Source organism: Heterocephalus glaber, unplaced genomic scaffold (assembly GCF_053883595.1).
Source record: "Heterocephalus glaber isolate CG9 unplaced genomic scaffold, H.glaber_assembly_v1.0 deba00000678, whole genome shotgun sequence".
Lineage (NCBI taxonomy): Eukaryota > Metazoa > Chordata > Mammalia > Rodentia > Bathyergidae > Heterocephalus > Heterocephalus glaber.
This window is the reverse complement of record NW_028258157.1, coordinates 4,276,930-4,289,479: the sequence shown is the minus strand read 5'-3', so window position 1 is coordinate 4,289,479 and position 12,550 is coordinate 4,276,930. Positions and strand designations below refer to the sequence as shown.

Below are 12,550 nucleotides of genomic sequence, written 5' to 3'. Positions count from 1 at the left end.
CAGGTTCCTGGCAGCTGAGGACAGAAGGCTGGGCCATTGGAGGTGCCCTGTCTGCAGTCCCTATGTGCACACCTGCCGGCCTGCACGCAGGAGTTCAGCAGACACTCAGTCTCTGTACAGAGGGGACCTCTTGATTCTGCAACTGCACCCAGTCGGCCTTTCTTTCCTTGGTGAATGCTTTCACCGCCTCGCCTAAACCCAAAGACTACAGCTTATGCTTCATCTTTTTGTCCTTCCCCGATGTCGAATCTATCATGAGGTCCAGTCAACTCTGTCTTTACATCTAGGTACTTTTATCTGTGCATTGCGACCCTGGGCCGAGCCGGTGGTATCTTTGTTCTGAGTACTGCAAGGACTGTTCTACCAGCACTTCCTTTCTACTCTGGCCTCCTGGATGTTTATTTTCTGCATGGCTGTGAGACCACAGTCATTCATGGCTTCAACCAGCCACGAGCTGAAAGCATTCAGAAAAACACATTTGTACAGAACGTGTAGAGGTTTTTCCTTTTTGCTCCCTAAGCAATGCAGTGTAACAACTATTCACTCAGTGTTTGCATTGTGTTACGCATTGTTAACTCATGGAGAGATGATTTAAAGTGCACTGGAGGATGTGCCTAAAGCATGTGCAAAATTACACTACTGTGCTACAGTATATCAGGCACTCCTGCCCCAGGGATGTAGATTCTGGGGCAGGGGCAGCCCTGAGACACCCATGGACACCGAGGGGTGGCTGCATTTTGAACACGGTCACCAGCTGCGACCCCCAGCGGCTTCCTCCTGTGCACTGCTCCCATCTGACCTTGAGTTCCAGTGCCTGTGGCTGAGGCCGAGCTCTCTGCATTCACCTCGGCCTGTGAGCTTTCTCGCCCCTCTGCTGCTGTTCTTCAACACAGCATGCAGTCTCTCGCCGCATCTTTCCAGTGGTTACCTCTGCAGAAATGTCCTCTCCTTCTGGCACACTTGGCCCCTCCTGCATGCACTTCTGAAATTCCTCTTCCCCAGAAAGGTGTCATTGGGTTGGGGCCCAAACCAGCCTCTCATTTACTCTCTCTGGTCTGAAGCCCAGCATGGCCCAAGTGCTGCCACCTGATGTTTTGCTTGTTTTTGTTCACCTGTATACTCCTGACCAGCAAGCGAGTAGGGGCTTTGCTGTCTATTTCCTTACACATCTCTAGTGCTGGCGTGGACCAGACCCTGTTGAAAGATTTCCCAAATGATCATCTAAATATTTGCATTTTGAGGAACCAGGGACACTTTGCATGGTGTAAGAAGGAACCTGCCAGCATATGGAAGGCCTGGGCGAAGCTTGCTTGGGGACAGTGAGCTTCCAGTTTGCGAGCCACAGGAGGTGTTGACTGTCTGCTCCTCACAGAGAGACCGGGCCAGGTTGAGAGCACAGGGCAGGCTACTGCCTTGGAGTCCACCAATTCCTGTGTCTCCGCCAGGAGCAGGTTTCATTAGTACTTCAGGGCAGGGCTTCCATTTCCAGAGACTGAAGAACAATGCTGTCACGAGCTGTGTATGGCTGGACCTGCCCAGCCCCTTCACCGTGCACTCCCTGAGGCTGCAGCAGAGACCTGCAGGGAGCCCCAGTCTCTGAAGCGTGTGCCTCCTAATTTAAAAACTGGGTGTATTTTGACAAGGTGGGAACGACAGGCTGCCAAGGCCAGCTTCATGGCTTTGACTGTCTTTCTAATACGTACCCCACAGACATCACTCTGGAGGTGGTTAGAGGAGCTCTAGGACCTCACCTGCTCCACAGCGACACTAAAGGGAAGCCCAATGCCAGGTCTGAACTCTGGGTGAGGAACTGATGCAAATTCAAGGTTTTCTTGGAAGGAGTAATGACAGCAGAAAGCACACACGAGACCTTGCAGGTTTTTTAGCGTGTTGAAAGGAACTCTGATTTGTGTGTTTCTGCTTCTGTTTTATCCTTTCATCTGTAGCTTTTGCTGGTGCATTTTATTATACAAAAATATTCTCATTTATGCACATGCTGCTGAATATAGTAGAGGAAATTACTGTTTTATGGGCTTGCTATCCCAATCGCTTTGCCTTTCATAAATATTTTATATGTGCCTCCCATATTAGCCCATCTGTTATTCCCCAAGGTAGTAAAGTACACAGAATAGGGGACTGTCATTTCTCTCTCTCTCTCTCTCTCTCTCTCTCTCTCTCTGTGTGTGTGTGTGTGTGTGTGTGTGTGTGATGAGTTTTTGCTATTATTCTGATGAAATTCTCACGAGATCTTTAATGGTGCAAGCACAGCCCATCTTCTTCAGTGTGGTTAAGCAGACGACTTGGAGGTGTGCAGGCTTGCTTTGGCCTTTGCCGTTCAAAGTGAAAAAAGGCAGCTGCAAAAGACACCTCATTTCACTGCTGCTCACAAAGGGGGGTTCGCACCCATACATGGGCACATTTTCCTTCAGTGCAGTCAAGTGGCAGCTTTGTCTGGCTGTGTGAAATCTGCCTCTTTTACTGGTACTACCAGGCGGCCAGGCTGTGTAGAAAATGACCACTTTCCCGGGCTGCTGGGCCCTTGGCCAGTGTGAACTTTATTTCGCAGAGTACTTTGGGTGCCACCTGTGTCGGTCAGTTTAGTGACTGCCCGGTTCTTAGGGACCAGTGTCTTATGATATTTCTATCGCAACCACACTCGAGAGGACTAAAACAAGCACCTAACGGAAGAGAGTTCCAGTGTACGCTCATCCGTTCCATTTCCCCACTCCTGCTGACCTTCAGGAGGTCTGGGGTCGAGGTACTGGAGTGGTGGCCATGAAGTTCCTGTCCACTGGCCTTTCGGCCTTGCCCTCCTGCTTGGGCTCTGGATCTGCTGCTTGCACACCACGTGGACGTGGCTGTCCCATCCTACAAGTCCGTCTGCTGACTCACACGTGTCTTCTGCTGATGGCAACACTGCGGCCCCGACTTGGTCATCTTGCTGGCAGAGCATCCTTTATGAAGAGGTACAGATGCCTTTTGTGTGATCCAAGCAACAGTCTTGAACTATAGACCTTGAGCAGTAGATTAATAGGGGATTTTGTTACTTATGCGGGGGAATAAGAAATTACAGGCCCAAGACTTCATTTCCAAATGTGGAGTGGAGCTGTATGCAAGCAGATGTAGGAAATCACTTCTTTATTCAGTGATGCTTCCCCATGAGGCAAGGGCCACGGAGGAAGACATGGAGTGTTTCACGACCGCAGTGTCAGTTAGTGCATCAGCAGAAATTGCACTGGTCTCCAACTTTGCAGGAGGAGGTGAGGGGCAACATGGCTGAGCAGTGGGGCAAGGCCCACTGTAGAGGGGACTTGCTGACTGCCCTCCCAGAATGGCAGCACCGAGCCCGACACTGGACTGACTGGAGCTGCAGCCGAGAATGGCCAAATCCTCCAGCACAAGGGTAAGTGGAGCCACCGGCGCAGCTGTCCGTGACGACACAAAAGGAAGCAGCGGTTGGCTCTGGGGCCACTGCCACCCTGACCTTGCGGTGCTCTGTTCTTTGTGCAGAATGTGGCTTCTCTTTTTCCCTCAAAGCACCCTTCTCCCTGAGCACTTCTTTTGTACATCTTCCTTTTCTTACTTGGCCCTAAATGAGTGGTAACTTTCACATCCACCGACGGTCTGACAGATTCGTTGACAGAGAAGGGAGAACCCAGGAGCGGTGCTGGCCCCCGCCCCGTCCGCTGACAACCTCCCCCACTGTCCCACTCATGCTGCCTTTGATCACGTTCTTTACTCTCTGCTCGCCCTCAACAGCTACAAAAGCAGCTTCCAATAAATACTGGTAAATCAGAGGTCCTGACGAGCTCACGCACTATCTCACCGATTCTCCATCCTTCTCACCCCTAGTTGCCTGATGTCCTCTTTTCTATCCAGATATGGGTCAGGAGCTTGTAGCTTGCTCACCAGGACAGGTCTGAAGCCGAGAGCTGAACTGCTGGAATGCTGCAGGCCTTGGTCCCCTCTAGCCTTGCCTCCAGCCCGTCTGCATTACCGGCACTCGCATGCTGCTGCCACCCTGGTCCGAGCTACCAGCACCCCGGGGTGCTCATGTGAGGGAAAGTGCAAGTCCTCACCTGGGGGGCGCCCTGTCTCACTGCCCCTGTCGCTCTGCTCTGGCCGCACTGGCCCCTTGGCTTCCTCATCGTGGGCCTTTGCAGTGCGCTCCCCTCTGCCTCCAGACAGCCACACGACTCCCTTCGTGAACCTGAGAGGCCTCTGGCAGCCCTCCACAAACTGGCGATGGTCTCTGAGTCTGATGGCCCCTTCTGCACATGACTTGCTGCACGTCACTCACCAACACTGACCCGGTAGTTGCTTTGCCGGTCGCTGCCCCTCCTCGGTCCAACTGGAACGGCAGCCACACGAGAGCAGAGTTTGTCTGATTGGTTCATTACACAACCCCAGAGCCTAGAGCTGCGAGTTGGCTCAGAAAGCAGTGGGTGAGTGACCTGATTTGCCCCGTCTTCATTTACTTGGTCAGGGACCCTGTCCCAAAGCCTCTGAAGTCAGACCGGGTGAGGGCTTCCTTCCTCCCCATTTCTTCATGTGTAGGGAGCTCTCATGCTGTAGACACAAATCTTTCCTGTTAGGGATGTTCTCCAGAGAATTTCACTCACACCAAGTGAAATGGAAGTAGGGAAGAGAATTGAGTGCAATAAATCAATGTTAAGTCTTTTGCTTGTTTTGTTCTAAGGTGCTGAGCACGAGATTATATACACACCCGTTTAAAGTTAACACATGACAGAGTTCTGAGCACGTACCAAGTTCCCGCAGGCAGGGTAAATGTGGTGCCGCACAGACACGTGTTTGGGTGCAGGCGTCTGCTCTGAGCTCTGGCGGTGGAGCTCCTGAGCTGCACTGTGTTCAGAGGCGCAGGAAAGAGGGAGAGAGCCAAGGTCCTTTAATTCAAGGAAGTGATATGTAATGGGGGAAATCATGTCTAACTTAAATACCTAGCAATAATGTTCCGTATGTGTCTTCGTCAGGTCACCTTCTGAAAAGCGTTGTGGTTGCCTTCTGCATGGCAGCACGACTGTGGGGACCACAGAGGCTGCCTGTGAACACAGCTGATGCCGCCAGACTCCCCGGTGCAGGGCTTTCTGTGGGGAGTGAGTCTCAGCCCACACTGACAGGGCCAGATTCGGTCAGACAGAGCATCGCAGGGAGAGCTTTGAGCTAAGAGCATTAAATTGCAGGTGTTAAGACACTTGCACAATAGCCTGCAGGTTGAATCCTAAAACTGCGCAGAGGCAGAAAATCTGGGGAGGCCAGAGCACTCACAGAACAGATTTTGAGAGTTTTATTTGCGACTTCAATCTCCAAACTCCATGAGGGATCCAGCAGACAGGACCCTGCTTTTCTCATCCTGACTAAGCTTGCCCGTTCCCACCCTCAGGGGTCACTGCCTGTGTAGAAGTGCACTGATTTGCTTGGGGAAAACCTAGAAAAGCAGTAAAGAGAGTAACTTAAGGGTTGAGAAAGAGCAGCTGCCAACAGGGATGTTAAGAAGGAGGTAGGAGAGCGACTAAGAGCAGCACTCTGACACCCAGGACAGCCTGTCCCACGGGGCCTCCTGGGAATGCTTTGGACCTTGTAAAGGGAAAACTGGCCTGGCCTCTGTCTGCACTGGGGGCCCTGGGTGTGTTCCTCCAGGCCGCGCTGTGCTCTGCTTTGAGTTTAGAATCCGCTCTTGCTTACAGCGAGGAAGACTGTTAATTCAGGCTGTGTTACTTGCTAACCTGCAGGGCCAAGCCAGCACACAGTGTCTCCCTGGGTCTCCTTGGATGTGGGTTGAAGCATACCATGCTATTTTTCTGGATCTGCAACATGGAGAAGAAACGGACATCACGAGGAGCTTCTTCATGAGCCACATTCCCACTGAGCAGCGGCTGGGCTGCTCACCTGAGCTCTCAGAGCCTCAGCGAGGCAGGTCCCTGCTCTCTTGCTGTGGCTATGGAAAATGACGCCAGATGCTAGGAATCTGTGCCTGTGATCTGCTTGTACTGCTGCTTTCACTGTGAAGTAGAAGACACTTTGTCATGGAGAACAATTCCGTGAGTCGAGCGGCTCATCGGCTGGCATGAAGGCGCGATCCTGCGAGAGGTCCGGGCCGGGAAACCCATCTGCGCCTGCCCACTGCTCCTCAGGGACCCAGTGCGGGCACCACCTGCTGGCAGGAGCCTCTGTGACGGTGCTGCTCACGATGGGCATACTTCCAAGGGGTCACCCCGGGAAGGAGAGTGGAGATGCAGGACCAGGCCCTGGGAGCAAGTCAGCCCTCGCCCTGTGGATGCCCACGTTCGCGCCTCCTTCCGCCCGGTACAGAGTCCCCCGGGCACCCTGTTCCCACACACGCCTCCTTCCATACTGAGCAGCCCCCTGACCGACCCTTCGTGGCTCTTGACTTCCCCTTTCCAGGAACAGCTCTGCGGAGTAAAGAACGACGTCTTTTTCTCCAAATACAGAGGGTTTCCGCCTCTGCGTGCTTTGGAGAAGCCCTGTGGGAGGAGCGGAGGCGGCGAGGTCTGCGAGTTGCCCGGCCCGGCCGGGGAGGAGGAGTGGGCTTCTCCTAAGCAGCTCCTCGGAGCTGGAGCTGCGCTTCTGTCCCTGAGACGCCCTCGCCGCCTCCACAGAGAGTGAGGGTCCGCGGCCACAGCCTGCGCCAGAGGCCCGGAGACCGCCCCCCGTGCCTCCTGCGGCCTGGCCTCCGTGCCCCGCGCCGGGCCAGTGACAAACAGACGGGGCGTCGGCGGCGTGGTCGCGCGAGTTTTTCTGGTCCACCCCCACTGCGCCAGCGGCCCGTCTGTCGCAAACCAGGTTTCTGATCTTTGCCTCTGGGCCCAGAACTCAGGGCAACTGTGGGCGGGGCTGGAAATCTCCATTTCCGAGGGTTTTTTGTACTCAGGTATTTGGGAGCCACTGGCCTATGCATACAATTAACAGAGAAGGGTTCAAGTTTTATTTTTCTTCTGCCTTCTGCTGTACTAATTAATCACATGCAGCTTGAACTGCTCTCTTTTGCACAGAGCAAAGGGTAAAACATTTCTTTTTTTGTTTTTTTTTTGGGTACCAGGGATCTAATAACTCAGGACCTTGAGCTTGTGAGGCAGGCGCCAGAACCACTGAGCTAAATCCCTGGCCCAAAACATTTCTGAATTAGTGAGTTTTCCAAGATACCTTAACCATGTTCCTTCTTGCATGCCTGCTTTTGAGTTTTGGTCATGTTTTTCCCTCTCTCTGGAGAAAGCTCTCAGTTTAAGAACCCAGTCCCAATACCTTTTCTGCTCTTCACCCCCTCAGCTGCTGTTGAGAAGCTTGCTTAGGTCCGCACTGTGGTGGCTCATCTGCTATTCTCTGGCCACAGAGTAGGTGGGAATTAATCCAGCTGCCCATTCCAGTGTGGGTGACTTCTCGGGGCAGCAGGGACCCAACAGAATCCCGGATGGATTCAGAATCGGAAGGGGTGGTACAATGAAAATGGCCCTGTTCTGAGAAGCAGCCGGAGCCTCCCCGTGAATCTGGGAAGGTTCGCTCCTGACACTGATGAATAAACGTGTCCCAGTCGCATGGTGGGTTCTTGGCCAGCCCAGTTTCCCCTTTCTGTGGAGCCTGCCTTCTGGAAGCCCCATGGAGAGGCTTCCTCCAAAGACCAAGAGCGAGAGGGAAGTCACTGTGGAACCTTGGGCCAGCTTAGCCTCAGCAGGAAAGCACAGCAGGAAGCCAGGAAAGGCCTCGGGAGACAGGTGAATGGCCCAGCCCTGCTGTAGATTCTTGATCCATGAAACCAAGAAAGATCAAGAAAGAGTTGTTTTAAGCCACTGAAGTTACGGAGAAGCGCATTGTGTGGGAACAAACGGGAAATGTGGAGGGAAGAGAGGGCGACTCTGTTGCTGTGCTGGCTGACTCTCATCTATGCTCAGGTTTCTTGCTTTTACCTCTGCAGACAATGAGCCCCACACCAGCAGTGACATCACTTAGTGATCACTGAGTGGACTGAAGGGTTGGCATGAGGCTTCCTGGAAGAGTGGAAGTTACTTTTGTCCCCGTTCCCTGTGGAAGGTTGGTCACAGGACTCCACCCACAGAAACCCCTCTACTAAGTGGTGAAGTGATTGTACAAACTCCACACGTCCCCTGGATGCTTTAAATAATCTCTAGGGGACTTGCAATACCTAGCACAATGCAAATGCTATGTAGACAGCTGTAACACTACCTTGTGTAGGGAGTAACAAGTAAAAAGGAAAATGCAATTTCAGTCAGATGAGTGTTTTCCAAATTTTTTTTTTTTTTTTGGTACGGGGGATTGAACTTGGGTCCTTGCGCTTGCGCAGCAGGCGACAAAACCACTGAGCTAAATCCCCGGCTCCAAATATTTTTGATCTGTACTTTTCTGAATTTGTGGATTTGAAACCTACAGATATGAAGGTATCTGTGTGCAACTCTAGTGGAAAATGTGCTCTGCTTGGTGAGTGCAGAGGAGTTTAAGGACAGTTCTTGACTTCTCCTACAGCATCCTTCACCGTGTTTAGGAAGGAATCAGAAACACTAGACAAACACTAAAGTCATGATGCATGAGTGGCCTACACCCCAGCATGCAAAACGCTGCCCAGATGGGAGGCTCCAGGGCGCAGGGCTCTGTCCTGGTCTTCACTGTGTGCCCAGGGCTTAGAAACCGCTGGTAGATGGGAGCAACTGCAGAGTTGACCACATGAATGAAGTTCATGATGGTGGTTCCAGTTTATTAAAAAGGGAAAGATTTGAATTGCAGGTCAGGAAATCTAAGGCCAACCCCTGTCTCTTGAATCACTGTACATCCTTGAGAACTACTTCAGTTCTCAATTTTCTTACCTATAAAGTAGAGCTTGTGATATCTGGTACTCATGAGGATGAGTAAGTCTACAAATATGAAGCTACTTTGAATAAAAGATGAAAATGGAGCATGTTACTTACACCCTTTTACATGCACAGGGCTATGATATAAATTCCTCACTTCGACTATGTTATTGATTTGGTTTAATTAGGGTAATATTGCTGAAACAATGAAGTCTGAATTTAGACTGTTTTAAGAAAAAACTGTTTAAAATTTCATTGAGTAAGAAAGTAGTCCCAAAGTGCTGGGCTGGGTAGGCATCTACCTGAAGTGTCACTGGCTGAGCAGGTCCCCTCTGGTTGCAGTACATTGTTTTAGTGCAAATGGGTATTCCTGAATTTCTGAAGGGAGACTTGACCAGGTAGTGTCCTTGTTATTCCTTCAAGGGTTTATTAACTGCTTGTGTATGTACTAGCAAATGCTGCCATTTCTGAAGTCCTGGGGGCTGGGCATGTGAGATTTTGAGCAGTGCACACGGAGACTGCAGGACATGAGGTACTCTAATCATTGCTAGCAGCTTTGTGCCCCCGGAGCCCAGGCCGTGCCTGGCAGCACTCTGCCTGCGATGTCACCTTCCTTGCCCCTGTGGAGTCCACCAGCTGCCTTCCTGGGAGAGGCGCACGACGTAGTGCAAGGGCCGCAGGCTCTGAGCAAGGGCTGCGGACTCCGAATTCTGCTTCAGCTACTTTAACATGTTGTGAGCCTGGCTGAGTTTCCTCTGAGTTGTGAACATTGATGAGATACAGTGTGCGCACATGCATGCACAGGCACATGTGTACACGCACACGCACACACGAGTATTCAGCACAATTCCCACCACATAGAAAGCCCATGACAGGCCTTGTGAGCTGCCATTTTGGTTTTATTGCTCATTGCCAGTTCTTCCTGTCTGGACTATTGGGCTGCTGCAAAGAGATCAGCTTAGTGGCAGAGTCAAGTGTGCCTCTCTGCTTCCCAGCCTGTGCTGTGCCCGGGGTGTGAGTGCCTGGGAGCCGGGCTTAGTGGAGGGCAGTGCGTGCTGCCCGAGCGCAGGGCCTTCCCCTTCGCTGCTGCATCCCCTCCAAGGGCTGCAGTCTCTGGGCAAGACGGGACGCTGGTGCCATGGCTCCCTGTGATGCTGGCTGGTGAGGGTCCCTTCTCACGGACTCGAGGCCACGCTGTGAAGGACTGGCTTGTCTCACTCCAGTCGCGCTGTCCCCTCACCCTGACAGTGAATTCCTCCACTGTGTACCATGACTCAGCCAGAAGGGCCCAGAAGCTGCCCTGTCAGCTGTGCGTGTGCTCCAGACAGCTCTGAAGAATGAAGCCACTGATGGACGGAGGACACTGTTTGTGGCTTGGTGGCCAGCAGGAGAGCGCCATGGGCCAGGAGGTGTCTGGGGCTCCTCTGCTCACACTGCCTCCTGGGCAGCCCCCAGCATCGTCCACGGGCTCCCTGTGGTCAGATGCTCTTAAGAAACCAAGCAACAAAACAAGGGTGCAGGTGGCCTTGCAGAGAGACGCGCAGTCCCTGGGCTGTCCCAGTGAAGACGCACGCGCCTCACCCCTGGGGTCAGAGTACCGCGCATCCCGTCTTCCCCAGCTGCCTTCCTGTCCATGTTCCCGGGCGCCCTCCACAGAACACCAGGCTCGCCCAGCCTCTGTCCTTCGGGGAGACTGGTGACCCACTGTGAGCGAGCCCTGCCTGCCTGCAGGACGGGTCGGAGCCCAGTTGTGCTGAGTCCACCCGGGTCCAAACTCCAACAGAGAGCTGTACTGATTCCTTCCCTGCTGCACGGGACCCAGCCTCAGCAGAACCTTACTCTGCAGCCCCAGCACCTCCCACAGCACCCTGGGGGCTCCCAGCTCCTGGTCACTCACTGGGAGCTCTGAACGGGGAGGTCGTCGCCTGCTCCTGCTGAGGAGGCACCGGGCACTGAGCCGAACTCACCCTGAGAGTAAGTGGTCCCCGTCCCACTGACGCTGAACCTGTTGAGGTGCAGTCTGTGCGTGACCACGTTCTTCTGGGGCTGGAACAGCACGATGTGCACCTTGGGAGCAAACAAACAGCCCAGGACCACGAAGCCGCTCAGGCTCACGGAGATGCACATGGTTGTTGTCTGCACCTACAAGAGAAGATGGCCCAGTAAATGTCCCACGAAAAGTCAGTCAGCTAACGGGAGTGCTGGCAGGAGAGCGAAGAGAGAAACCTGGTCAGTTCTGGTTCTGAGCTCAGTGGACCAAGGCAACAGCGGAATGATGTTGGGATGGCTGTTTCAGATTTCTGAGGGCGCTCGCTTGGGTGGGTTGTCCCTGACAGCTTGCCCAGCAGTCACGTGGGTTTTCTTGCATTTGTATAAAGACATTCATGCAGAACCACATCAGAGTCAGAGTGGTAAATGGCAAAACATAAATATTCCGCAGCCAAGTGGCCAGTTGCTGATGGTTTCAGTTAATGAGTTTAGCTTGCTTTCAGCTCACCGTGCATGAACAAACCTGGGCTTTCATCACTTTCCATCTCCTTCCTGCCGGGCGCCCCACCTGTTGGCTACCGGCTTCCCTGTCAGTACTGCCGGCACCAGGAACTGCTTTGGTGTGGCACTGCTCTATGGCACACTTCGCCAGCTCTCTGAAACCCTGCGGTATCAGTCTGACTGTCACTGTGGGTTCTCTGGCTCCTGTGCTGCATTCTCGATGGTCTTCTCCCTCTTCTCTGCCCTCGACAGGAAGTACCCTTCGAGCTGAGGTCTGTACCTCTTGCTTTTTCGGCTCTCACTCCCATCTTCTCTGACTCTACCCTCTGCCTGGCTTCAGCTGCCAGCGATTTACTGGAAAATTCCACAGTAGACCCCATGCTCTGTCACCTTCAGTACTGCAAAATGGATCATGAACCATCCCATCAGTTCTGTTAACGTTTCCCATGGGGACGCCGGGCTTTCTAGAGTAAATGCGAGTCCAATAGCATAGTGCTACTGCGGGTCCCTGGCCATCCTTTCTAATCAAAGAAAGCCAAAGTCTGAACAAACATTAATTGATGAAGCCACATCACTTCCAGAGGCTTCACACTATTTTTGATAAAAATAAATCCACTCAGGGGCCGGGGATTTAGCTCAGTGGTTCCGCCGTCTGCCTTGCAAGCGGAAGGACCCAAGTTTGATCCCCTTACCAATCAATCAATCAATCAATCAATCTGCTCTATACTTTCAGGGTAATTATTCAGATCCTAGTTTTATTTTATTTTATTTTATATATTTTTTGGTACCGGGGATGGGATCAAACTCGGGACCTTGCACTTGCTAGGCAGGTGGTAGAACCACTGAGCTAAATCCCTGGCCCCTCATTTTATTTGAAATGCTGAAAGCAGAACCTCTCGCTGTTGTTCTAAAGTTCTGTTTTCCTTATGTGTTCCACCGCCCTCGAGCTTTGGGTCCCCAACAATGAGGGGCCCCTTCTTCTTTGGCCAATGACTGAGTAAACGGACCACTCACTACCTGGCTCTGGGATATGACTGCTTTGGCCAGTCTGGTGGAATCTGTATTTTACACAGGCATGTGACAGGATGGCAGGACTCTGCTCTTCCTGCCTCAGTTTCCACTGTGGAGCCAAGATGAGTGGCACCACTCAGCAGGGCAAGACAAATCCAGCTGTGCGAATTTTCAAGGAGCCCTTGTCTAAAGCAATTCTGGACGTCGTCAAT

The 12,550-nt window shown here is 52.5% G+C and overlaps 1 protein-coding gene across 2 annotated transcripts in view; it reads right to left on the bottom strand.

Moving 5' to 3' along the window:
* Grm3 (glutamate metabotropic receptor 3) overlaps window positions 1–12,550 on the bottom strand; it is a 193,579-nt gene that overhangs the window by 2,029 nt on the left and 179,000 nt on the right. For both annotated transcript variants that reach the window (XM_004839779.3, XM_087206767.1), the window contains exon 5: window positions 10,805–10,979. In XM_004839779.3, the coding sequence (XP_004839836.1) occupies window positions 10,805–10,979 (175 nt within the window). The remainder of the gene's footprint in view (window positions 1–10,804; window positions 10,980–12,550) is intronic.